The 27,164-nt window shown below is 47.7% G+C and overlaps 1 protein-coding gene across 1 annotated transcript in view; it reads left to right on the top strand.

Moving 5' to 3' along the window:
- The window catches only part of GPC3 (glypican 3), a 140,862-nt gene that overhangs the window by 90,249 nt on the left and 23,449 nt on the right, over positions 1-27,164 (top strand). The window contains exons 6-7 of the mRNA XM_038123010.1: positions 8,760-8,880; positions 24,448-24,604. Of these exons, the coding sequence (XP_037978938.1) occupies positions 8,760-8,880; positions 24,448-24,604 (278 nt within the window). The remainder of the gene's footprint in view (positions 1-8,759; positions 8,881-24,447; positions 24,605-27,164) is intronic.

The raw sequence follows: 27,164 nt of genomic DNA on the forward strand, positions 1-27,164 counted from the left end.
GTGTTTTCCCCAAGAGGGAGCCAAGCATCTGTTCATGGTGTAGCAGCTCTTACTCGAGCTATTCTGAGAATGTGTGTTATGTACTGGAGAAATTCTCTTCTCCTGCTGGACTGGTGTGTGTCTGTTGGTGATCAGACTCCATCTTGCCACTTTTTGCAAGAAATTTGGTGTGGCTTGAATACCTAGTATTGATTTCAGGGTGCTATCCTCGTGCTTGTCCCCATATTTGGTGGCTGCCAGGAAGAAGGATGGTGAAGACATGGTGGGATGGTTCCTGTGGCTGGAGTGTTGGCATGGAAGGGCACAGGCTCTTTGAAAGGACAAGCAGGGGAGGCAAGGATGGGGTGTCTATGTCAGTGACCAGCTGGAGTGCCTGGAGTTCCAGCTGGGGATGGATGAGGAGCTGACCAAGAGCTTTGGGGTCAGGATTAAAGGGAGGGCAGAGACAGGTGATGTTATGGTCTAGCTCTGCTTCAGGCCACCCGACCTGAAGACTGGGTGGATGAGACCCTTTACAGACAGACAGGAGCAGCCTCACAGTCACAAGCCCTGGCCCTCATGGGTGACTTCAACCCTGGTCTCTGTTGGAGGGACAGCACAGCAGGGCATAAGCAATCCCTGGGTTCCTGGATAAACTGGAAAGCTCCTGTTGAATCTGCTGGTCAGATAGAGACCAGGACAGAGCAGTGGTTGGCTGGATTCTATGCTTCCATGTGTTTCCATGTCTGGTGCTGTGTGGGCAGTGGATAAAGCTGTTTGACCATTGTTGGGTCTGTAGGTCAGCATGAGCATCTGTATGAGCATGTCCAGGATTTGATTGTGCTCTTGTAGGGATTGTGGCTATTTACCTCTTGCATTTCTAATGTAGTACCTGAGTTTTCATTAAGTTAGAGTAGAGCCCTACTGATTTATCCATTTCCAGACCTCCCTCTCATGACAAAATGTGTTAGTTATTCTAAGCCCTTTTCCTATAACACGTTAAGTCAAGCCTGGAATAGCAACTTCACAGCCCTTGCCAGTGCACCCAAGGACTTGATAGTACCAGCAATGTGTATCCTGTTATTTGATGCAAACAGTCCCTTCTGCACTCTGCAATCCTCCTCCTGTGGTTTTTCTGGCTTGGTATTTACCCTGTCCTGTTTATCCCAGTGCTTTGTTACCCACAGGCAGTGAGAGTTTCTCTCCTCCCCGTGGACTGGATGTGCTCAATGTATTTCCACTGGGATTCACTTCCCAATTTGAGCCTCTGTTTCCTCCTTGCTCTTAAGCCCCTCTCAGTTTGGGCCTCCAGTGCAATGCAGCAGGCTGGAGTATTTTTATCCTGCTTTCAATCCCTCAGGTGTTTTTAACTGAATCTTACTTTGTGATCATTTGCTTCTCCACGTTGGACCATCTAATGGCAAGAATTCATCCTCCTTCCTGAGGTTTGATCTGTGGGTTAATAGTTTGATTGCCATGCCTATTGTGGATTTAGGGACATGGTGCCTCAAAAGATTGCCATCCCTATTGTGGATTTAGGGACATGGTGCCTCAAAATGACTGCTTGCAAACAGTGGTAGCCACAGAGGAAAGGTTGATTTTTCTGTGATGCAGAGCAGTGCCTTGTGCCTTTTGCTGTGCTTTTGCATGGTTGAAGAACACGAGCCAAAGTGGGAAGAAAAAATAAAAGGCAACACATTCCTGCTTTTCACACTTCTCAGAGTGTGTAAAAACACACTGTGCTTTTATGGGACACCACAGAGGTTCATAGCAAAAGCCACAAGTGGCACATTTCACCACTTGCAAAGAGCTTGCTGAGGGTCACAGTGCTGGAGACCAGACCTGCTGGATCTTCCTCTGTCTCTGTGCATCCCTGTGCACCTCTCTGCAGCTTTCCTGGCCTCAGTTCCAGGCACTTCCCTGAGACAGACGTGTGGGCACAGTGGGTGTGCAACAGCTTAAACCTGCCTAAGTGAGGGTTTCTGTGAAGCCCTTCCTTTCCTCTGTCTTCATGCCCATCCTCTCACCAGACCTCCTGCTGGTGGTGTTAGGTGGTGAAATGTTGCCCTGCTTCTCTTATCCTTATCTCCATCCCAAGCAGGAAGAAAACAGAGGTTGATTCTTATCACCAAGTCCTGACTGAATAATTAGCTCATTTAAAGCCTTCAGCTTAAGTCAAGTAGGTGTTGAGATTTCAAACTCACCTCAGTTTCTATGGGAGCTCAGTGCTGGAATCTGAAAGGTGATTCGAATTTATATATATAGTATCAGGGTTTTGCAGCATTTAATACTAAAAGCCTATTAAATCTAGATTCTCAGAGTTTAATAATCTGCTTACATGAGTATATTCTTTTGAAGCTGTTCTGAATAGACTGACAGCAACATCTGCCCACTGCAAAACTTGTAAGCACATTAAGCCTTACTGTTAGATACTGCCATTTCCAAATTTCTCAAGACAAATGTATACATTAATCTAAATCACCAGCATAACTTGTTCTTTGTACCAATTCAAAATTAATATATTTTTAGCACCTTGCCAGATTCTCTTCTTCAAGCTAGAAGTCTCATATTTCCCTGCTGTTGCCAGCATACTGTGGTTTGTTTTAATCATACAAATCATAAACAATGAAAGCACAATTGGAAGCAAGACAGAAAAATGAGATTCTGTAATTGGAACAAAGGAAATTCCATGCCAGCAATAACCCTTTAGTTCACGAAGGGTTTGGTTATTTCTGGCAGGGCTGCAAAATATCTGATGCAATGGAATCCCCAAAGAGGGGGCTGTATAACTTTTCAAGCCCATAAAACACAGCTTTGCAGCAAGTATAAGCTATAATGAAAGGATAGTAGGCAAATTCAGTGGGTTATTGAGTGGCCATGATAGTTTCCAGAGTATTTCAGATACTGAAGAAGATAATGAATCTTCCTCTATCCCATTGCTTGGTCTCAGGTTTAGCCAATTTTTCCATAATCTATTTGTCTTGAACTGAAATAAGAATAGAGGGAGACTTCAGGCTATCAACTCCCATTGTTTGTTATGAATATTACAGTTCTTGCTGTTCCTTCTGAAGTCCCATCTCCCAGAGCCGGGTGATTACCTGAGACCTCAGGTTTATGGCCAAGCCATCATCTGCAGCACTCTCACTGGCTGCAGAGCTTTGTGTGGGGCAGTTGTGAAGAAGCAGCACTTCTCTTGGCTGGGAACTGACACAGCAGGATCTGAGGGGGCTCTCAGAGGCTTCCAGGTGTTGATATTTGGAAATCCAGCAGAAAAATGGTTCCTTTTTAGTTAGGTGAGAACGCTCCCCACCGAGAGTGTTGGATCCTCCTGGCTGCTTTTGAAGCAGCTTGTTTGGAGCTGCTGGTGGTGTAAATTGACTGCAGCATCACGAGCTCTGCAGTGACTGCAAGGACTCTCTGAAGCAAGCAAACAAAGCCAGAAAGGCACCTGAGAGCCACACACCCCATCTCTCCCCTGCTTCTTGCACTCCCATGGAACAGATGCTTGCATATGGCTATGGGATAGTGGGAACACACCCCATATGGAAGAGAAGAGCTGGGGTGGACCTGCACCCCACACCAGCCATGTCTGGGATGGGCTGGGACTGACCAGATGTCTCTGGACCATCTGTCTTTAGAGAGGAAACTGCCAGGGAAAGAATTGTCACCTCTTCTTGGAGGCTTGTGGGCACATCCAGGAGTTACACCCTGACTGCAGGGCTGGATGAGTGGGTTGGAAACAGCTTTTCAAGTCTTTTGGCCCCCACTGCTCTTCCACTGCTGATGTGGCACTGAGGTTGTCTCACTAAAGCAGAAATTAGCAGGGTCAGAGAGTAAAATGCTCAGTGGCTCCACCACTGTACCCACCTTCACTGACCCATGAAAACCAGCTGGAGGTAAGGGCTGGGTTCATGTAAAGGGGGGGGGGTGGCAGAACTTTTCTTCCCTTTCTCCCCTTTTTCATTTCTTTTGCCTCCTGTGTGGTAAGGACTCGATGTCAGCAGTCCACATGATCTGCAGCAAGTCACATCTTGACCTGCAGAGCAGCTTGGGGGTCTGGGGGAATGTTGCTCTCTCAAACTCAGTTACTAACTCTTGTGCAATGAAACCTCTGTGTTGTGTTGTGTTGTGTTGTCTGGGTTGTGTTTGTCCCCCACCCACTCTCTCTGACAGGTATAATTCAGTGAACACAGATAGCAGAGAGAGAGCCTGTGAGGGATACAGTGCTATTTAAACTGGAGATACATTTGAATAAATAATTTGCAACTGGAAGGAAGGCATGAATTAATTGTTATTTGAATGACGTACTTACTTTCCTTTTTCTAAAAGGTGTAATTCTTTGTGTTTGACTTTCAGGATTACTTTCTTTAAATCACATGTCAGGCATTGCAGTAACTCACCTCAAAGCCTAGCAGGGCCGAGTAGGATGAACACACATCTTACACTCATTGCCATGTATTTAAACAACATTTGTCATCTTGTCTTCTTTGCTCTGAAATGAAAGCTTGGAATGAGCTGCATTTGGGCTGGAGAGACCAAACATTCACAGGAGACATTTGTGGATGGTGGAGAGGAAAGGAGAGGGAAATCCCTCAATCTGACAGCATACTTGGGCATTTCTGTCTGGTGGATGAGAAGAAGCAGGAAGGGTCTGCAGTTGTACTCTCCCCACAGTAAACTTCAGATTATTGGTGTTTTCATAAGGTGGTTGTCTTTAAAGTCATTTTTAATGAGAGCTGCTTATCAGCACATTTAACAATTGTGACATTTGTGTTTGGAAAATTCCACATCCCCAGCAAGAGCCCCATACCCAGGGAGCCCAGGCAAGGAGATGCTGCTGACTGACGTTGAGACACGTCAAAGAGAAAAGTATTTTGGGCTTTGCTTATGAAGTGAGAGCCAGACCATGCTCATGTTGCAACACTGATACCCCTTCAGCACAGAGACCCCCGGGGACCAGGGTGGGTCCTTTATCCTCTGTGCATATTTGCTGTTCCATGCTGGTATCAATCCCCGTGGCAGAGGCACGAGATGGGTTTCATGAAGTGGCACAAGTGTCCTGCAGAAGGGGCTGTTTTATTGGCATAAGCTGAAAACAGCTTGAGATGGCTCAGAGATGTCTCTTTTTCTGCACTGACTGGAGAATATGGGAGGAAGGTGGTGCTTTGTCTTGTTTGCCTGTGAGCCCACAACCCTTCAGCTTGGGGGGCATGCAGAGGAGCCTGCAAGGGTGCTGTCCTGGGACCCCCAGCTTTTTGGGGTCTGCAGAGGCATCTCTCTGCCATATTAAGGCCAGGCTGCTTGGCCTGGGCTGCAGGGAGGGGTGCCAGCTGCCTTTTCCAGCTTCTCTGGCATTTCAGGAATGCAGGTCGCTCTCTGAAGCTACATTTCAAAGCTTTTAACCCTTTGGTTGGCTGCATCCCACTGAATGTGGCCACTCCAGGCTGGTGCTGGGGCAGAGTGTGGCACAGCTGAGGGGAGCTGGTGCCCCCCTTGTACTGAGCACACCAGGAGGTCTCAGCTTGGAGGAAGTGTCCCCCAAAGCACCCGAGTCACACAGGACCATGTCTCTGCCTGGTGGGATGTAGCAGGTCCCCATGCATCTCAAAGATGTGCAGCTTTGGGCCCATTGCCTTGCTGCTTCAGATGGTTTGTGTAATGGTGCAAATCTGGCCAGGTGGGAAGCACCAGGAGGTGACACTCCCTTTCTCCAGCATCACTGTTTTAGGGAGAAATCCCTCTGCTAATGCTTTCAGGTTTGCTTCCTTCTCTAGTGGACTTTTTCCCTGAGAAGGCTGATCTGAGGTTCTCACAACCCCAGCAGAACCTTCTGGAGAACAGTTTCAGTGTCTGGCCATGGAGTTACAGTACAGTATTGCTGTAGTACTGTGTTCCTCCCTCCTGTACTACGTTGTGTAGGCTACAGAAATCCTCTCTGGCAGCTGTTGTGTGGATTTCAGAAGGGATTTCGCCCACTCAAACCCAAGCTATTGTGTTTGTTTGTATAAAACTGTTTAGGAGAGAGATTGTATTAATTTAGGGATGCACCAAGTGGGCTTGGTTCTGCTCTTGCTAAAACCTGTGTGAGTTTCCTGATTAAATCTCTGAAACCACAGGAGGCCTTCCAGCGATGTACTTCTGAGTTCCACCAGTGTTTCGAATTAAATTTACAGTGACACCAAAGATAGGAATTTCTTTGTCATTTAAAAACTCAGGCGTGCTGTGGATGTTTACATCCAGTCTCCAGATGTGTTCGCCAGGTCGGCACGGTGGCATTAAGTGGCTGTGTGACAAAGAAGCAGCAGGATTAATGGCTCAGTGCTCCATCCCCCTGCAAAAAGCTCAGCCCCAGTTCCAGCATTGCCGGGCAGGTCTGTGCCTGCGGCAGCAGCCTCTTCCCACGAGATGGTGCTCGGAGCATGCACGGCTGTGCCAGGGGCCATGGGCAGCTGCAGCCTGGCCCCCTTCTCCCCATCACTCACCTTTCAGCCTGCACCGACCCTCCAGCTGCACCTCTGAGGGCTTTTGTGACCTGGGAGCCATTGTTTCTCAGGTATAGCCGCGTTTTGTACTTGCCAGGATAAGGCAACTATTAAAAAAAAAAAAAGGCATTTTGCAAAATGCTGAGTCCTGAGCCCCAGGTGTTGGGGTGCAGAGCTGGAGCTGTGCTGGTGCTGAAGTGCAGGGGTGGGATGGCTGTGCAGGCAGCTGGGGCTTGGGAGAGCCAAGCTGATGAATCTGTGATGCCTGTACCTGGAAAAGCTGCTTATGCCTGGAAGAGGAATATACACAGGTGTGTGTTCCTGTGCTGCAGGCACAAACACCTCCTTTCTCCTGTCCTTGTTCCTGTGTCATCTCTTCAGTGCAGCATCTGGCAAGGGTGCCAGCCATTAATGGAGATGCATATGGGGAATGCCTAGTGTTGGGGACCAGCTGGAGGGACAGAGAGCTCCTGTACATGGAACTCCTGCTCTGAGATAGCCTTGGAGTGGAAATCTGCCTCTGTTCTGTAATTAAACTTTGTATTTCAAGTCAGGGCAGATTACTGCTGCACCAGTATAGATCTGGGGTTGCCTTTGCATCCCCACGTGCCTGAGTAGATCTCATCCTCTAGTTTAGAGCTTAAGCAGAGTTTAATCCAAGCCCTTTAGGATCCCCAAGCCCCTCAGTGTGCCCTGATGGCTCCTGTGGCCAAATGTCCACATGCCTCTTGCTTTCCACCCTAGCAAAGCATCCTCCCTGAGCTGGCCCCACCATCCCTCCTGTCTCCCTCCCCTTCTTTGAAAGCCTGCTAAAGTCCCACTTTCTCCCCAAAACCTATCTGAAATGGGCTGACTCTGATTGTCTGAGCTTGCCTGGCAGTGTGAGGATGGAAGATTAGCTGGGCAGGGGAGCAGGGAGCTGACAGACAGGGAGGCAGCCACTAGGACTGGTGCTGGGAGCTGGGTAAAAACATGATGTGTAGGAGATGAATGCAGGAAGGAAAATTCATGGTGTTTACCCATGGCACTGGAAAAGCAGATGTACAGTGAAGCAGACTGGTGCTGGTGTTGTCTCAGTGATCTCACTTTCGGAGGCTGTGCCTGGGTTTGGTAGTGCCTGTTCTGGCTGCCAGTTCTAGGAGATGAGGACTTGTTTAGTGCTTGCAGAGCAGCACAGCCCATCACTGGGGTGTGATGAATGGCAGCAGCCCAGAGCTCCAGAAGGTGCTGGTGTGCTCCGTGCCACTGCTGTGGCTGCCAGCAGGCAGTGGTGGCAGCCACTGGCTCTGGCCCAGACCTGAGTTTGAGTTTGGTGCTTGTCTTGTGCTGGAGCATCATCAGCTGTTACCCAGGTCCTGAGTGCAGGGACGTGTTCCTCCAAAGGCAAGCGTGCAGCAGTTCTGTCCCTCTTGCCCTCCCTTTAGTCACTCTGGTAAACTTTGTAATTCCATTAATCTTGCAGCAAGTGAATGTATAATTCTTCCCTCAGTGCTGATGAAAAAGCTGAGTGCAGCTTGGCTGCCCTCCTCTGCAGAGCTGCCCTGGCAGTTTAATCTGGTCTGTGGGGGCTTTGCTGGCTCTCGTGGTGCCTGTGTAAATCAGGATACCCTGTGGTGCAGAGCCCAGCACTGTACCAAAGTCAAGGTACGTTCTGTCTGAGCAGTTACTTTGATCCCTAAGGCTGGATCTCATCAAAGAATGAAATCAGGATTGTTTGACAACACCTATTTTCCATTAGCAATGTTGACAGCATTAATTATATTCTGATGCTTTAATTCTTTATTACTGAAATCACACATCAGTGATAGTCATTATTTTGCAAGGGGGTTGATGTTATGCTAATCAGTTTGCAGTTAACTGGGTCATCCCACTCATTTTTTTGGCTGCGGGCACAACACTACTGCTCTTGTACTGGAGTCTCTGTGGTCTGCCAAGATTTATTTTAAACAAACATGAGCAAGCCAGAATTTCTGAGCCAGCTTTTTTAGGACTCTTGGGTGCAAGTTATGTGAAAATATTTATCTCTATTGTATACTGTTTAACATCTTCCTTGGTTACTAATGGACTGGAAAGGACTTCATTGTCCTCAAGTGATACAACTACATCATCTTGCAAAGTCAGAGCAAAAATGTTTATGGAAATCTTCTGTCCTTTCTTTGTCATTATTAACTGTCTTGTGCTCTCTGTTTTGGAAAGGGCTGGTGCCTGTCTTGGGATTTCTGAGTTTGTACTGAACTTTGAAGATCTCCTCTCTATTAGCCCATCACATCGTGGTCTTCTGTGTTCTCATTCCTACAGGTACAGTCCCCAGATCACAAGGAACGGAGCAAAAGCCCAGGCTGGCAACCATGAGGTGAAGGTGAAAGGTCCAGAGCCAGTGATCAGCCAGATTATTGACAAGCTGAAACACATCAACCAGGTTTGTTGCAGACGTGCCAGCAGGGGTGTCTCAGGGGGCGGTTTCCAAACCAGGTCGGCCTCCCCCACACTCAGACATCCCAGGTGTCTCCATCTGCAGCAGCCCTGTGTGCAGAGCCAGTGCCACCCTGACCCTGCACAGCACCAGGCCCTCAGGGCACACGTGGCCAGTCCTGCTGGGTGTGTGCTGCTGTGTTTCTGCATGGTGCAGCCTCCCAGGACTCAGCCTGTGCCTGGCTCGTGTCTGGATGTGTGGCTGCAGTACAAGAGTGCTTCTGCTGGGCATCCGTGCTCTTAGCAGTGGAGGTCCAGGAAAGATGGAGCTGATGGGGTGCCCTTGAGCGTGATGTGCTGGCAGGGGGTCATGTGGCACATACCTGATGTCTCCTCTGGTTGGAGGAGTTCTTTGGGCACTGCTCATGGCTGGCAAAAAGGGTCACTTTTTTCTTAGCTGTATCTCCCTGGGCATTCTCTCCCAGTCAGTAATGGGGCAAGTTACTGTTGAGTGGGGAAATGGCAGAGCTGGATGAGATCCTTTCTGCTGGGGAGGAAGCTTCCTTCCCACTGCCTCAGACCTGGCACCCTTCCTGGGACAAGCGGTGTCTTGTCTCTAGCCATTATGCCACGCCAGGTTAGGCCTGTGAACAAGCCCTGCTGCTGCCAGGGGATTAGGTGGCAGCTCTGCAGAGCCCTCAGCTTGTGGCTGAGCCTCCCCAGCACTGCCTTAGGCCAGCGGGGCTGGGGTCTGGCGCTGGGCTCTGCTCTACCCTGTGTGTCACTGAGTGTGGATGTCACAGGAGCTCAGAGATGTGTTTCTCATAGGCTGATGGGGGTAGGCTGGGCTTGCTGCTTTGCCAGGACACAGCACTGGGACCTCACAGGGCAAATCCTCAGGTGCTAATGCTGTTAACACAGCTGAGCTGCCCCATCTCTCCTGAGGGAGCTCTTCCCAGAGGGGACCTTGCCCACGGTTGCTCTGGGCAGTGGTGGGTTCCTGGGGTTAAGCCCAGCTTTGCCACTCAGCCGGGTGGGCTGGGAGGGCGGCTCTCTTTGGAGCTGCTGGCTTAGCAACTTTTCTGCTAACCTCTGCTTTCCTGCCAGGAGACTGCCAGGGACTGTTTTCACAGCCATTCCCGTTTAACCCCGCGCCCTCCGAGGCAGGCATGCCTCATTAGGTGCTGTCTGGGAGAGGATGCAGCCAGGGATTCAGGGTCCCCAGGAGTACCCCACAAAGCAGGAGCTGCCATGGGCAGTGGCCCTACAGCCTGCTCTGCCTTCCCACACGCTCCCTGTGCCGAGCAGTGCCATCTGCCAACAGCCCATAATTATTAGAAGGGGAAAAGCGGGGGGAATAGCATAATCAGCTCCCTATTAAATGGGGTAGAGGGCAGGCTTCAACCTGCAGGTGATAATGATATTTTGCCATTCACAGTGAGAAAGTTGCAGTGAACAAAACATGGTTATTATGTACTTGAAACTGCTGACATAAAGTGGTTGTGAAATGCTGGCTGCCAGACTGGGTCAAGTTAGGTCTTTGCTGAACGGCTCGGGCTGCTGAGGAGTGGAGGTCTGTGGAGTGGGAGACCCTGGGTAAACACTGCTGTGCTCAGCTCAGCTGTTTGCAGCAGCAGAGTGTCTGTGTCAGCTGCTGCTCAGAGAAGAATTGTGGTGAGGGGGTGAAAATGGTCAGCTCAGTCACCATCTCTTACAGTGCCTCCCCCCCTGGCTTGCAGTGTCAGGTTGGAATGTGTTATGGGGGGCAAGTAAGCTGTTTTGGTTTGAACAGCATAAATGTAAGAGCCTGAAAAATGTCAAACCCTCTTGTAAAGCTGTGTTTGAGAAAGAGGAGGAACTGAGAATAAAATCAGGAGAAAATGGGAAGTGATTAGTGCAAATTAGTTATGAAGATTGCCCAGAGAAGCTGTAGCTGCCCCATTCCTGCAAGTGTTCGTGGCCAGGCTGGATGGGGCTTGGAGGAAACTGGTCTAAGGAAGGTGTCCCTGCCCATGGCAGGGGATTGGGACTAAGGGATCTGTAAGATCCCTTCCCACCCAAACCAATCTGTAATTCTATGATACGATTCTATTCCTGTGGAGGGTCTGTAGTCAGTGGTCAGTAGCTTATATACTAGGAAAGCAACTGTGGAGATTACTTAAATTTGGGATTTGGGGTGTCAGAGCTTACCATCACACTTATTTTCTTGGCTGAAGGAAGTTTTGAGCTCTCTTTCACATCTGGAATGCATCTTGATTGCCAAAGAGTATTAAATGTGGAAGGAGCAGCAGCTCTGGATGAATTACAGTTCTGTCTTTCAGGTGTTGGCTTCAGATTTGGGAAGCAGTGGGAACTCCTGAGCTGGAGAGGGTTGAAAATCTCCTTATCCACCAAGCTCAAGCCAACAGTGGCTTTTAAGGATTTTCAGACATCCAGGATCTTTTGGAGAAAACACCATCTTTGTGGTGCTGTAAACTGGATTCCCATGTGACTACCTTTAAATTATGAATCTTGTACAATGCTGTGGCTTCCTCCCAGTGTTGGAGATGCAGCCTGGATTTTGTGGGTGTGGGCAGACTCGGGAACCATGCTGTGTGGTTCAATTTTCACAGAGGTCCACAGCTTTTATTTTTACTTGGAGATTTTTGCTAAATAACTGTAATTTGCTGATGATTTCACCTTTATTCCAGGATGCTCGTGCTGCTGGAAGTGTCTGTTCTTTCAGTGTTGTGTGTACAAATTGTGCTTGCTCTTTAGTTCATGTCTTCTCAAACATAATTTGGGTAAATGTACACACATTCACATGAGAAATTCTCATGAAACGTTTGCAGTTTGAAATGAAAATGAGGTTTGTGCATTAGAATTAAACCCATGGGGATTGAAAGTAGAGAAAACCTAACCCAGAGAAAAGGGGAAGGGAAAGTGCCCCAGACTGTATTTTTTTGCTTTGAGCACCTTTGGGCATTTATTTATTTATTTATAAATGAATGAATTAAACACAGTGCCTGAGCTGAGTGCTGTCTCAAGGCAGCCCTTTCTGGATGAGTCCCCCTCAGCGCTGCCTATTCATCACATCAGACCATTTTTGTTTCACCCAAACGTGTGATTGTGGCTGATGCTATTTTTTGTGCAGTGGTGGGTGAGATGCTTTATTATTGCCATATTGGAAATTTTTTTTCCCCCAGTTCTGTTAGATGTCTACTGAGTTTTGATTTGAGTTATTTTTGTTGTGTGCCCAGAGGCATGAACAGCCCATCCATAAATATTAGCATTGTTATCTCAGCTGGGAGGCTAAGGGTCACCTTCAGGAAAATGAGTTGGAATTGGTTCCTAACTTTTATTTCCCAGAGTGGATGGGGTCTGTTTCTAGCTAGAAGGGTTTCACTCATCCCTTGAGTGAAACTATATAGAAACTGAAAGGTTATTGAGTGTCAGCACAGGGTCTGGCTCAGATTTTCTGGGGCTTGGTAGCATCCCCAGGCAGAAAGCTGTGTGCAGGGTGAGCCATTTCCTCTGGTCACTCCCTTTTCCTCCAGCCACGGGGACGTTTGAGTGGCTGACAGATGGGGGTGAGCTTCAGGCTTTAAGAGCTGTGCATGGAGGTGGGAGCTGTGGTGTCACATGTCCCATGTCCTGGGAGCCCTGCCACGCTGGTGACCTCCTGTTGGTCATCCTCCTCCACAGAAGGCTCTGGAGAGAGGACCTGAGTGATGCTGGTGTAAGGATGCAGCAGGCATCTGTGGTACCAAATTGGCTGATGTGACACTCGTGGTCCTCCCTCCTGTCCCTGTCTGTCCTGAAGTGACTTTTGTGTCCTTTGCAGTGCCTATGGGGCTCTGACACCATTGTAGCAGATGCTTTACCTCATCCTTAATGCCATTACCTCTAAACTTGTGCCCAGTTGCAATCTCTTTTTTATGCTTAGGTAAATCCTGGTGTTTATCATAGTACTATCTCGGGGAGGAAGAGCATAATTTTTTAAGAAAAGGAGGGGAAAAACCACACCAAAAATTAATAGTAAAATCCATAAAAGGAAACTTAGCTGGGGAAGATGTGTCTTTACAAAATTGAATGGCCTGGAAACATATTGTACATTTCCAGACACTCGAGTTAAGGGCTCATTTAGAATATTTCAGATATACTGGAGTTTGACAGTTCTTTGGTTTCCACATCAAACAATCTGTAATTTATTGCCCCATATAGGGACTGTGTTTTTATCATATTGCATTTTTCCTAGCCAGAAATCTAACTACCATATAAGCTCTTGAAAAAATAAACCCTTTGGGGATGGGAATCCAGGCAATATGCTTTCACAGACCCTGAGAAACTCCCTTTGATTTATTTCCTTGCAAACAAGGGGAAGACACAGTTTCTTGGAGTATTACAGCTGTTCCCCCAAGCAGGGTCTCGCTGCCTTTCTTCATGTGCTCGGTGTAGAGACCCAGTCCTGCAGTGAGCCCCATGTGGAAGAGCCTCACGTTGCTCCTGGAGGGCTTTGCAGGAGGATGAGAACAAAATTTAGAAGTTTTACGAGGCGGTAAAACACGCAGCTATACTTGGAAGGGGGGGAAAAAAAAAAAAGCCTGGAGGCCCAGAGGTGTGAATGACCGAAGACAAAATAGACCCGAAGTTCACAGAAAAAGCACGTCCTGGCATTTCCAGGGCCGTGTTTGAAGCTGGTTTGATCAACCAATATGTCCCATATTTGTTTGTAGGTTTAATGGGCTGTTTCCCGGCGGCCTGGCTGCTGGGAGAGGGCATGGTGGAGGTCACCCAGAAGTTAATTTGGAAAGAGGCCAAAAGGCCACAACTTGATTGAATCAAATGTAAACAAAATAGGCCTGGGAACGGTGTGATGCCCTTGTGCCTGAGTCCCCTGCAACCTCTTGGCTCAAAATACAGAGTGGTGGAGATCCAGGACCAGTGAGGAGGGTCTGAGGTGAGGAGATGAGGAGGGTCACCCGCCAAGCTCAGGGTGGCAAAGGGACCCCGAGCCTGCTCAGGGCACACAGGGAAATGCAAAGTTTATTATGGGAGAGCCTGGGGAGCTGGGTGCTTTGCAGGAATGTATCTCCCCTTCAGAAAAATCCATTACTTTAGATGGATTTGGTGAAAGTTTCCCTGTGCCTGCTAGGCTCTCTGAGGTTTATTATTCCCGCTGTATTTTAATTCCTCGATCAGATGAAGCTGCATAATAATTAGAAAAATGTGCAAACTGCCAGATTGTTAAATAATGCAAGGCACAGCTCTAATCACTTGAAAATACAATATTTAAATTGCACCAAAGCAAGTCACTTTTGACTCATTTTCCACCTTTAATAAGTTAGCAGTACAATGTCTGAAGTGCTGTATATATGCAATATAATCTATCAAGTCCTCAGAAGAAATGTTAATAAATACAATAATTACTGGGACACGCCTTTTGTTCATCATTATTAAACAGTTTGTAACAATTAAAATATTAAAACCACATGTTGTTGAAAAGCAACCAGACATTGCAATTATTTCTTACTAAGGCTATTAAATGAAATGACAGAAGATTTTTATTTTAATAATAAATGCATTTTAGAATGGATCAGTTAATTCTTCTTTAGTACACAAAATAATCTATAGCTCCACCGAGTCTAGGCCTGGTATTTAAGTACTAATTCCATTGTCCTTTTAGCTGTGCCTTGGCTCCCATTAACGCTGGGTAAATGCTCTCCCACTCTGTATGGGAGTGGTACTGACAGGGTTTTGCCAGGGCAGTTAAATCGGGGAAGTGTGACCCTCGATAATGAGAATGTAATTAAATCTGAAGGTATCTGAGTGTCAGCTGACTTTTCTAAGCCAAACCCCTTCTTTCCCTCTTCAGGAGGAGCCAGCACTTGCCTGAACCCTCTGGCAAGGCTCCAGGTGTATTGGGATTGTTGAGGGAATGCTGTACCCACCGGTCACCCACACTGAGTCTTTTTAAACAGCCAGAGGTTGTTTGTACCTGGTGTTTGATGCCTGTTTTCAAACAGAGGTGTGTCCTGGAGTGGTCTTACATTTGTGAAGGGTTTTAGCTTTGTCTGTGTGGCTTCAGCTCCAGCAGGGAGACAGGTGCTTCAGGTGTGTCCTGCAGGCACCATCCACCAACAATGCTGTGGAAATCAGCTGTGGAAACAAACAGACCAACACCTTTAAAGGAGATTAATTTGCTTTTGTGTCCAGAACATGCAGCTGATGCCCAGTGGTGGCTTAAAACAAACACCAGATATCCTGTACCAGAGCTGAAGTTTATCCTGTTGTGGAGGAAACAAACCTGAAGGAATCCTTGTGCAGCAAAACCCGGTGCAAGTAGAGCTATTGATAGCAGATTAACAGTTAATTACAGTTATTCTGGGCCTGGTTAATTGTATCAAGTGTCACCCTGTGCTGTGACTCAGGCTGTAATTTAATCAGTAGATGTGGGAGGTAGGTGTCCTGCCTGATGGGCCCAGTGACAAAGGACACAGCTCTCTGGTGTTAGTGGGGTGATAGGTAGTTTTCTCATGGTTTTCTCCAAAATTTGGCTTAACATCAAGGTTTTTAAAATGTGGTCCAGACTGAGAGGGGACTGGGATTCAAAGAGCTTCATTGTTCAGAAGGTAACCTCTGGCTTCTTGGCTGCAGAAGAAATCCAATTGCTTTTGTTCCCGAGAAAAAGCCTTGATAACAATAATGTTACTTTTGATTCGGTGTAATACTGCTTAGTGATGATGCTCTCAGGGGCAGGAGGAAAAGGCAGCACTGTCAGACCTGCTGTGGGCTCAGAGGGCCAGCTCTGACAGGAATTTCCCTCTCCTGGGCTGTGCTGTGGGAATGGGGAGCCCAGCTGTGGCACGGTGTACAGGCAGTGTGGCACAAATGCCTGTGGGATCCCCACTCCACCCTGAGCTGCTTCATGTGCTGGGCAGGTCGGAACTGGGAATTTCCCCAGTGCAGTTCTGCCACTTCACCCAAGCCCTGTGTCTGCAGGGGAACGAGGCACACTTGTGGCAGATATTTCCCCTGTGCTGGCAAACCCCATTCCCAGCCAGTGAGACCCTGTGGACCTGATGCATTGGGGCAGGTCTAAATACCCCTCATGGCTCAGGGAGACTCTTGGTTAATGCTCTTGCTCATTAAACTTCTTAGCTTGGTTTTGACCTGTAACTGGCTGCAGAGATTGGGTTTTATTTTCATGCTCGTGCTCCCAAACCCCATGCAATGAGAGATGGCCCTTGCAGCCCTTCAAACTGTGAGCCAAGAGAGAAGTTTGGGTTGCAGCAAGATTTGTTGTTGCCTGTGGCCTCTCTTGGCTGTATTGCCAGGAGTGATATTCAAGAGAAGGAAATGTGCTTGGTTGGTTGGGGACATGTGTAAGGAGATGCTGCTGATGCAGCAGGGTCAGTGAGGAAGTGGGAGGCAGCTGGCAGCAGGTGGCTGTTTGAGCCATCAACAAATACCCTGATGGGCAGGAAGTTACCTTTTATTTTTGGCAGGACCCCTTGAATGCCTCCTGCCTATGGGTTGGAAAGGAGTTTATTGACCTTTTCCTGCAGCACATAATCTAAAAGCTGAGGGTGAGACTCATAGAGGTGCATTTCAGGGCTTCTTCCTTTGTGAGTGTTGTGTCTCACTGAGGGAGGGTATAAAGTCACCAGCTTTGAACTTAATTTAAGCCCTGAGTTGCTTCAGCTGTTCAGTTGGTGGCTGTGCATCTGTGTGTGGGAGAACCACACCAGGCAGGGCTCCTCCTGCCTGCAGCTCCAGAGGCCTGAGCCTTGCTGTTGGGTTCATTCAGCATCACTGATGAGCTGCACCCAGGGTGTCAGCAGTGCCCATGCTGGAGCCTGGATGGTTGTTTCCTTATCCTGTTGGTAGACCTATCCTAGGTGCCAGTATTGACACTGGATAAGTTGAGTCCCTGCAGTTGCTCTGAACACAGAGGAGAGCTGAGACTTCACCCAGGAGCCAGTCCAGCCATCAGCTGTTAGAGACCAGCTGCCTGATCCTGCCTAGCTAACAGGTTTGGGGGGGTTTGCCATGGAGTCCTCCTCCCCCTGCCTGATTTAAGTCTCTGCTGAAATCAACAGCTTGATAATTAACCCCTCGCTGGGTTTGTCTTGTCTGGTGGGAGATAACTGGCTTATAAGGCAGCTGTTCAGTTCCCTGGGAAGCTCTGTGGACCAGGGGACATCTATCAGAACTGCTTGTAGTTGCTTTCTGGGCTTCCGAAGCCTTGAAGGGAAGTGAATGCAAAAGTGAAGCTTGGAAAGAGCTGCCCAGGAGGGCAGGATGCAGCCAGGGTGACTCGAGCTGGTGTTCTGGCAGAAACCTGTGTGCAACACAACGCTGTGCACAAAAATACACGATTTGAGGAGTGCCTCTCCACTGGGAGCCTTTAGGGGAAAAGGAAAGCAGCTGGGACAGGAGTTTCTGTTGCAGGAGAAGAGGAATTAAAAAAAAACCCTTCTGACCCAGCTCAGTTGCTGTTTCCTACCTGGTGCCAAGGATGAGATGTTTGTCTCGCAGGCAGCCCTGCGGACGTCTCCGACAGCCAGAGAGCAGCCATGTGTGCCAGAGCCTGAGCCAAGAGGAAACTTCCCAGCTGCTCCAACAGGCTGGGCAGGACAGGAGGAGGCTGTGGGAACCCCTGCCTGGGTCACCTGTACAGACCCTGATCACCTGATCCCCCCTGCAGAACCATGGGGCTGTTACAGCAAATGGCTCGAGGTGATGTGAGACCTGCACGTCCTTCTAGGTGCTCTTGCATCCAGGGCACCTTCCATCCAGGCCATCCCTGCTCAGATGTCTGAAGGAGGTGGTTGATGGTTCCACCTCTGCCTATTTTGTCTTGTTTCTTGTGCTCCTGCTTTGCTTGGTGTCTCATGTTTCATCTTCTGGTGACGTGCACTTTTGGGCCTTCCTGAGTGGTGTTTGGATAGAAGAGTGGGGTTCTGCTCCAACAAAACTAAACAAAATATGGAAAATATGGATAATAGCAGTGATGGGTGCTGGCCCACGTAGGCTCCCACACCCCTCCTTCACTCAGCTGCCAACACCCTGAGGGGTGGCTGCTTGAGGGGTGGAGAAATTGCTCGTTTCTAGTGACGCAGATGGAGGAAGGGATGCTGAAGGGCCAGTGATAGTTAAGGCTTGGAAAGGCAAAATAGGAGAAGGGGCTGTAGTATCCCAAAGAGGAAAGCAGCATTTCTCCAGCATTGGCATTGATGTAGGGCTCAGGGGATGAGCCAGAAGCAGACAGGGACTGCCCAGGACCCCATCAGGCTGGGCTGGACTCTCTGCCCTGCTTGGCACCCAGGCTGTCCTGTTCCTTCCTACAGCTGCACAAAAACAAGCTGTAAATAGCCGGGGTGGAAGGGGAAGGAACTGGATATAAGGTGAGTGAGCTGATTGTAAAGCCTGAGTAATCTCTTTTTCACATGTGCCCAGTGATGAATGAGCATTTGTTCAGGCCAGGGAAGTGACACCTCCCCTGCCTGGGGGACTGCAGACAGGAGCTGGTCCCTGTGCCTGCCGGGGTGACAGCCAGGGTTTAACCTCCACAGGAGCATCCAGTCCTGGGCATCAGCCTGCCCTCACCAAACCAGAGCAATCCATAATGCCTTGGAAGCCCTTCTGCTTCCAAAAGAGATTTACTGTCCAGTGCAGACTCGTGTTAATTACTGCCAGCACTTAGGAGTCTTTATCTGTCTTCCTTTTCCCATAGGGATGTTGTCAGTTTGGATAGCTAATCTGGAATTAAGCTGATGATCCATGAACTAGGGCCACCCTTTGGTCAATAATTCACTTCTGTCACCAGCTTCTTTGTGCTATCAGGAGAGTGACCAGGAAAACTGATTTACTGGCAGCCAAGAGCATCTCCTCTGGAGCCTGTGAAGACAGTAAAGTGAGTCCTGCTGTGCTGGTAAACCCTGAATGATGCATGGTAGGGATTTTTCCTGTTCCAGGTATTTTGAGTGCTAGAATTTAAGACTAAAACAATTTTATGGCTAAGGAGCCACAATATAAACTCAGAGCTATGGTTTACTAGTTTAGTTAGCCACCACCATGGACTAGTGTGGAGCCACAAAGCAGGGGTGACTCAAGATCAGTGTGTGGGGAGGGAATTCCAGGGCCATCCCTTGCTCATGCTGCTCAGAGCAGGCAGGAGGTGCTGTCTGGGGCTTGTTCTGCTGAGTTCAGCTCCAGAAACACAAACCCTGTGATGTCTCAAAGGAGGCAGCACAGGGAAATGCAGGATTGGCCTTTAGAGCAGCTGAGAAAATGGCCATGTCCAACTCACCATTTTTCCAAGCACTGAAAATTACTTTTCCATCTCCAAACTCTGCTTTCACTTTATTAACTTTTGATTAGTGATCATTCTTTGTTCTGCTGAGCTTGAAGTAGGAATTGAATGAGGAACAGGTTTCTTCTCTGCCATGTCTGTGCTGCCAAGGTGGAGCCAACTGGAAGGATCATAAGGAAACCACAATTCAGATGTTCTCCTCCCAAAATGGGTTCTTCTGTCCATGGGCCAGCACTGGGATCAGAAGAGCAGTGGATCCTGCTGGTGTGCACACGCTCATGTATTCACTCTTGCTAGACAAAAGTACAGATCCTGGTTTTTGCAGATGTTTTTAAAGTTTTAAATATCCTTATTTTCAAATAGAGTTTGGTGCTTGGCACCAAGGAGTTTTTCTGTAATATGTGTTGCATTTTGCTGCTGCCCAGGAGGGGGAAAGGCTCTCTGGAGCTTGGAAAGAAGCAATGAAAAGAATGATGCTGTTGATGTTGCACTGAGCTTGTGCCACCAAGGCGCCTCTCCACAGAGTGGATAAATCTAAGGGAGCTGGGAAATAGAAACGTGGTGTGGAGGGCACCAGCAATCTCATGAGGGTTGGTTAAATAATAAAGTATTTGCTAATAAAAGAAAATTTTTTCCATGCTATTTCCAGGGCTAATAAGCTGAGGAAGTGGAGAGAATAGATTCTGCTGTTGCATGCTTGTGCATGATCAGGCCACCAAATTCAAAACACATGAGTTTTGAAAAAGTCCACAACTTCAGCCTTATAAAATGGGTTCCTTTCCCTGATTCTTGCCTGTGATCAGATAATGACCTTCGTAAGCAAAACAACCCCAGCTGTATTTCATAATGAGAATATACTTCTGTACATTGTAATGAGCTGTTAACAGGGAACAGTATCGTGTGAAAATCTGCACGTTTCCCATGATGCTGCCCTGATTCAAAAGCCACACATAAATTACTTGGTATTGCAGATTTCAAGGTCAGGATTGGCCACATAAGATCTAGTTTTTCACCCCCAAAACCCAATGTTTTTAGCAGGCTGGAATTTAAAATAGAAAAAGCTGATCAGTTGGGAATCTCAGGAGTTTTGAGAAGTACCTTGGTACCCGTACTTGAAAGTGTGTGGCTGGAGTGATGAAAAGGAAAATAACACCTTTGCTCCTCCAAAACTCCTCCTTGTGAGGCTCCTGAAGGAAGGCATCCTGAGCTTTGCAAGCAGCTGTGAGCTGGTGAAATTCACCGAGTTTTGGGAGGTTTCTAGCAGAGCCAGGAGCTGGTTTTCACTGCCAGGATGAATTCCCAGGGTTCCCTTCCTGATGCCAAGCAGCACACAGACACATGGCTGGGGCTCCAGAGTAATTTCTGCACTGAGGCACTTTTTCTGCTGGATGTGAATACTTGATTATTAAGCATATATTACAATTCTGAATATTATTTTAGCTGTAAGTTTAGTCTCCATCCTCTCCAGCCTTTTAGGTTTGATCATATTCCAGAGGCTTACTAAAAACATGCAAAGAATTTCAGCGAAACTCTCTGGAACACTTTTTGTTAAATTCTTTCAGTCATGCAAGCTAAATTAAATGACAGCTCTGTCCACCAAAAGATTACAAATATCAATCAGACTTCTCCCCTAAACTCATGAAGGAATTAAATGTTTTTCTAAAAGTCTTCTATTCCCCTTAATAATCTCTTTGGCTGTTCTCTTTACTTTACATATTTTTGAAGTGTGTTGAAAGGGATGATTTCTGCCCTAAAGGAGCACAGTGCTTGTAGCTTGCTGACAGTATTTAATCTGAATTTGTGGGCACAATTTTGGGTATTGCTCAAATTGATATTTGCAATACTGCGGGCTTATTTCCAAAAGGAGAAAACAGCTATTAAACTGCAGTCCAAGAAACATGATGCTGAGCTCTTTTCAGAGATGGGAGATTAATGATAAAAAAGTATGTTGCAGCTCCGACTGTTTATGTTAAAATTGGAAAAATAGGACCAGGTGGGCTCAGTGGGCTGGTGGGATGGGGAGCTCTGAGTAAACTGGTTGTAAAGAATGAGGAGTTAAAAAGATTTCAGCATACAGTGGCCTGTCCAAGACAAGCTGAGTCATTACCCCACATCACTGCATCTGTTTTTGTCTGGTCACTGTGCAGTTATGAATACTTGTGTAAATCACGTGGGATGCCCTGGGGAGCTTTCTTAGCAGAAGGCTCGGCACACCGTTCCCATCTGCCTTGTGTTTTCAGCTGTAGGGAGACCACAAGACAAGCCAAAGAGCCAAGATGTGCATGGAAACCAGACGTGACTGCCCAGTGTCCCTTGGAGTCCCTCCTGCCCACGCCCTGGCACTGCCCACCCTACCCATCCAGAGGGTCACGTTTGGAAGGGACGAGGTTGGAAATCAAGCTGGCGGACACCTGATCCGGTAGAACTTGTCGTGAGGAGCAGGGGGAGTTTCTTGCCATGGTGTTGTGTGGATGGGGGAGGAAAGCCCTGCAGCCCCCTCGGAGGTGTGGGGATGTGTGTGCCCGGCCTCCCACAAAGAGGGCTCCCCTTGGCATCAGCTACACTACAGTGTATTTTTGCCATTATGGTTTAGCAACAAAGAGCAGATATGACCGTAAACTCTTACAGCTGGCTGAGTTGTGATTAAGTTAAAGCTATCTCACTGTTACATACTAGTTTAGTGATCACCAGACTGTGTATTTTCCTGCCTCTCACCATGGGCTTTCAAACCACAGGACATGAATAAACTGTAATGTTAGGGTGCAGTCAGCTCTGCTTGCTATTTAAGGACGGGGAATCTATGTTCAGTACACCAAATATAATTTCATAAAGCATGCAAACCATCAGGGAGGTTGTGGAATGGTTGATGAGTGGGACTAGGGCTGCTGCTCTGGATGCAGATGAGACATCCAAAAGCATTCCTGGGTCTGGATGTACCATTGGAGTGGAGTGGGATTTCCACCCCATGCCTGGTCTCCTGCTAACTCTTCCAGTAGGTTTTGTGTCATTTTGTGTCTGTTTCTCCCACAGGCAGCAGCAAAATTTAATTGAACCTCTCTATAGTTATCAGCAGCTGGGGAGGGCGTGCCTGAGGATGGAGCTTTTCTCCTGGCAAAGGAAAGAGCAGTGTGGCAAAGGGATGTCACGTTCACTTGATCCAAAGCTGGGGCCCACGTGATGTTTCTCAGAAAGTTCCTGTTTTATTGTGGCTACAAAGGCATAGAAATTAAGCTGCTAATTTATGGCATGCCAAGGAAAAAAGTAGTACTACAAGAAATGCTCAGTTATTTTCATGTTTGAAAACACACAATTGAAAAATCCTGATTTTTTTCCCTTGCCCCCCACTGAGCTTATTAAATCTGAAAATATCCCAAAGCTTAATTCTCTCTGCCAGAAAGTTCCTCTGCTCTTTTGGGTAAGTCATGAAAGTTGTGCCGCCTGGGCTGCGCAGTGGGGTCCTGTCTGGCTTGTTCTGTTCCTGGGATGCAGAGGAGTGAGGATCCCACAAGGGAATGTGGATCCTGCTGCTGAACAGCCGTGGCCCCTTCCAGCACCGTGGGCTTGGGTTTTGGCAGTGGTGGCTGTGTTTGAACTGGTGTGTGTGCTAATTAGCTGCTAATTAGGATGGCAGACCCTCATTCCACCTCAGCTGAGGACTGCTGTAGCTGGGGGCTTTGTTTGGAGGAGCAAAGTACAAGTGATGGTGTAAAGGCTTGGCTGGTTGGCATGTTTGGTTCCTGGGTGAGATCTTCCCTGTGCTACCCCCAGCACTGCACTTGCCTTTTTGTTTGTTATTTTTTTGTGGTTGCACCATATTCTGGGAGAAGATTGTAAATATCTAAACAAAGTAAAATTCCTGAAAAGTGAACTTAACCAGCCTGAGCCAAAGCCTGTTGGAGGCCATGAAAGCACATCCCCTGAGTTTTGAGACGAGCTGCATTTTGCTGCCTGCCATGGATGTGGGACTCAGCCAGCATGGTTCTCACACCAGGCAGACTTTGGCACATGCCAGGGAGAGCTCTGCTGCAGCTGGGGAACCCAAAGGGGTCTCACGTGGAGCCATTTGTTTTTCATTACGTTATGCTCCTCTAATATAAACACTAAGGTATGTGGACATTGCCGTGGACAGGGCGAGCCAGATGCCAAAGGCATTCCTCCAAGGCTGTATAAACTTCAGGAGATAAATATTTTAGAAACTGTTTTCTAAGGCTAGCATAATAGTTTAAAAATATAACCTAGATTCCAGATATTAAAAAATGCCTTGCAAGGCATGCATATTGCTGCAAGAGATGGAACTAACCAACCCCCTGAAGCATGTGGAAAGCTCCCATTTTGCAATATCTTCTCTGTTACTTTATCCTTTTCATTTTTTTCTTCTTAGCGCTGAGATTAAATTCAAGAAGCTTTTAACAGCAGAGTGGCAGTGATAGAAATTTTCAGCATATATTAACTAGCTGACTCACACTTTTTCAAAGGGGATCTGGCTTTATGATGGAGTAGCTGGCTGCTTTCAGCAACAGCAGAATCGGGAAAGTCAGCGAAGAGAGGAAGCTGATAGTTTATAATGTGTCTAATCCCTCTGTGTGCTGTGATGGGAGTGTGGGGAGCTCCCACCCATGTTTGGAAAGTGATCCTGACCCTGTGCTCAGGGGGCGCATTCAAGTCCTGTCTCAGGGATCTGTTATTTAGGTCTCACTGTTATTTAGGTCTCACCTTTAAAACATCCTTTAAAAGATGCTTTCATTGTGTCACTTGGCTACCCCAAAAACTTTCACTAGCATCCTCTGTGCTTCAAGAGTGAGAAATTAGATTTTTAGGTTATGTTTGTGGGGCCCATACAGACCTGAGAGATCTGCCATTTTCTTTCACATGTTACATCTAAAATGGGAGAGTCCCTGAAAGCAGTGAGATTCCCTGAACAGAAGCTCCTCTTGCTACTGTTTTTTCCCCTGTCTGGCCTATCTTTGGGCATGTGTTTTGTAGCTGACCCCGGAGCTTTGGTGGCATTGGAGTCTTGCAGGGCTCCTGTGATTCTCGCTGGGCAGAAGCCCAGAATGACTCAATGTGGTTTTGCCTCCTCCTTTTGTTTCTTGCTCTGAAGTTTTCTGTGCAGCTTTGTCCATGAATGAGCCTGAGCTCCTCAGTGCTTGGGCACAAGGCATGTTGGGGTCTCGTCCCACTGTCCTGGCTCCACTGAATTTGTCCCCAGCGAGTGAGGATGAAGCAGCAGGAGGGTGGAGGGAAGCAGTGAGTGACTGTGCCCCTCTTGTCTTTCAGCTGCTCAGAGGGATGACTTTGCCCCGTCGAAAAGCTCCAGGAAAAGCCGCAGAGGAGGAGGAGGAGGAGAGCGGAGACTGCGACGATGAAGATGAGTGCGGCAGAGGCTCTGGGGACGGAGAGCCGCGCGTGAGGAACCAGCTCCGCTTCTTAGCAGGTGATGGGGATGGGGCACTGCAGCAGCTGCCCCTCTGTGGGGCACAGGTGATGCTGTGGGAGCTGCTCCCTGGGGTCTGCTCAGGTGGACTCGCTGCAGGCACCCCCAGAGCCGCAGACCCCCAGAATTGTCCTGGCTGGCCCTGGTGCCGGTCGAGGCAGCAGCTGGAGAAGAAATGCCTCTGCTTTTCCAGGCTGGTTCTGTAGGGGTGTATTGAAGGCAGCCCATTGGAGGGGATTTGAGGCAAGTTGAAAATCTGATGTAGGTCCCAGGGTCACCCTCTTCTCCCCTTCCCAGTGCTGCCTGCAATCCTGAGATTCGAGATGAGCTGCTCATCTTCCTGGAGGGCACCAGAAAGTCAGGAAGGCTTGTTTGACTGCAGCAAATGATGGTTATTTATGATGTAGGGTTTAGAAACCCCCAGCGATTTTTTGCAAATACCTCAGGCTCGTTTTGTAGAAGTGATTTAGGTACTTGGAAGCCTGAAAATTGTTTTGCTTGCCAGTGTGAGTCATGTCCTTGGTTCCTGTGAAAACAGCCCTGAGGCACTCCTGGTGTTACTAAACAGCCCCTGGTCACCCATTGGGAGGAAAAAGCAAAGGAGCAGCATTGACTTGGGCAGTCACACGTGCTGCTGGTGTGGGCCTTCTCCTGGGCCCACTGACCACTCTGTGGAGCTCAGCAGCATCAGCTCAGCTTGTGTGAGCAAGCCCAGGCTGTTGGAGGCTGTGTCCAGCAGGGATGAGCAGTGCTGGATGTTGCTCTGTGGGCTGGAGGCTTGGCCCATTAGATGCTGGTTCCAGTGCTACCCGGTGCTCTTTGAAAGACCAGACAACTGAACCTGGATAAAATCAGCTTTGCAGCTTTGAAGTTTAAAAGGCAAATTTGGGCTCCTAAACGAAGCACAGATGTTTATAAATTCCCTCCCATTGGTCTGGGATAATTAAAATATCCTTAATGAAGTGAGAGCTGAAATATTAAATGCCAGTCTCGTATCAAAGATTATTGACACATTATGTAAAATGCATAAAATACATATATTCAGATATTAAGTAAGGGAAAGAAAAGATTTTTCAAGTCTTCCACTCCAAGTCTGAAAAAGAAACATAGAATTTTGAGAGAGATAAAACACACTTAATTTCATCCAAGAACTAAATAACAAAGTTTATGTTAAAGAAATGCAGGTGATTCACAGTGTCCTGTGCTGAGAGCAGAGATACGTGTTTCATTTTCCATGATCTTTGTGTCACACCTTGATGTTATTTTTAATGTGTTTCTAATTTCCTCTTAAAGCCTTCCCCACACTATCATCAGTGATCTCTGAAGTCGGATATATGATCCTTTCTGCCTTACTCTGCCTCTCTGGTTTAATCACTGTATTGATCTCCCTGGGGACTTGCCCCTCTTGTCACTGTGGTACAGGAACATGCAGCAGAAAAGGAGGACCTGTCCTGGTTTTGCTGCTGTTTGCTGCTGCCTTTGCTATGGGATGGGTAAATATTAACTTTAAAGCAGTTGTGTCTCTGGGGCATGGGGTTCCTGGCAGGTAAAATCTTTCAGGTTGCTGAGAGTGTGGAGTTTGTCCAGCAGGGCTTTAAGGCAGTGACTGAGCTCAGAGAGTGTGAGCTGTGCTGTCAGGGAGACTTTCTTCCTTGCTTGCCCATGCCATATGCCCTTTTTTTGGTGTGTTTTGCTTTAAAGCAGAGAGGTGAAGCTGATGTGACAGTGACAGAATCCTATTTGGTTGGTATTGGATATAAACTGTGACTCTGTTCAAGTTTTATGTTGGAAACCAGCCCAGGAAAAGTTGCTGATGGTGTGGAAATACTCATTTTCAACATTTTTGAGAGTGATATTTCTTTTTACTTTGAAAGGGTATTTTTCAATTAATTTTTTTCCATCGTATCACATGTACAGAGCAAGAAATAAAAGGGACCAGAAACCATTCCACGTTTCCCCCCCAAGTTCCACAAACTCTAAATTTTAGAGTAGCGTGCCGATTTGAAATTATGCCAGGCTTTGAAATCTGGAAATAGTTTACAAAATGAACTTTTACATTTCATGTGGCTTTATCTCTCTCCTTCCCAAGGTGGTTAACCCTGTAATAGAGGCAGAAGGGAGTGGGAGTGGCTGGGGTTGTGTTACCGGGCACGGGTTTCATCCTCAGCTCGATGCTCTGCAGTGTTAGGGCAGGAACGTGGATGGCAGGCTGTGTTGCAGTGCAGTGGTCAACCCCAAACCCCCATCTGAGCATGTTTGAGTCCTTCTGCTGACCCTCGAGGTCTGCAGGCAGGGGGCACAGTTTGGGGCTTTCCCCTCCTTTTCTCAGGTGCTTTGTTCAGCTTGAGCAAGTTGGCAGTGGAGAACTCCTCCCTTCCAAAGGGATTCCCAAGCCTTGCAGATGGACTTGGTGATGCCTTGCAGAGGAGGAGAGGTGAGTGTCTGGGGCTGGCACCGATTTTGGCTGTTGGTTGAGTGAAAACATTGGCAGATTTTGCCTCCTCTGAGGTCCTTGCATCTCTCTGATGCAGTGGGATTTTCTCCTGCTCCCCGGTGTGGG

The sequence above is a fragment of the Motacilla alba genome, chromosome 4A (assembly GCF_015832195.1).
Source record: "Motacilla alba alba isolate MOTALB_02 chromosome 4A, Motacilla_alba_V1.0_pri, whole genome shotgun sequence".
Lineage (NCBI taxonomy): Eukaryota > Metazoa > Chordata > Aves > Passeriformes > Motacillidae > Motacilla > Motacilla alba.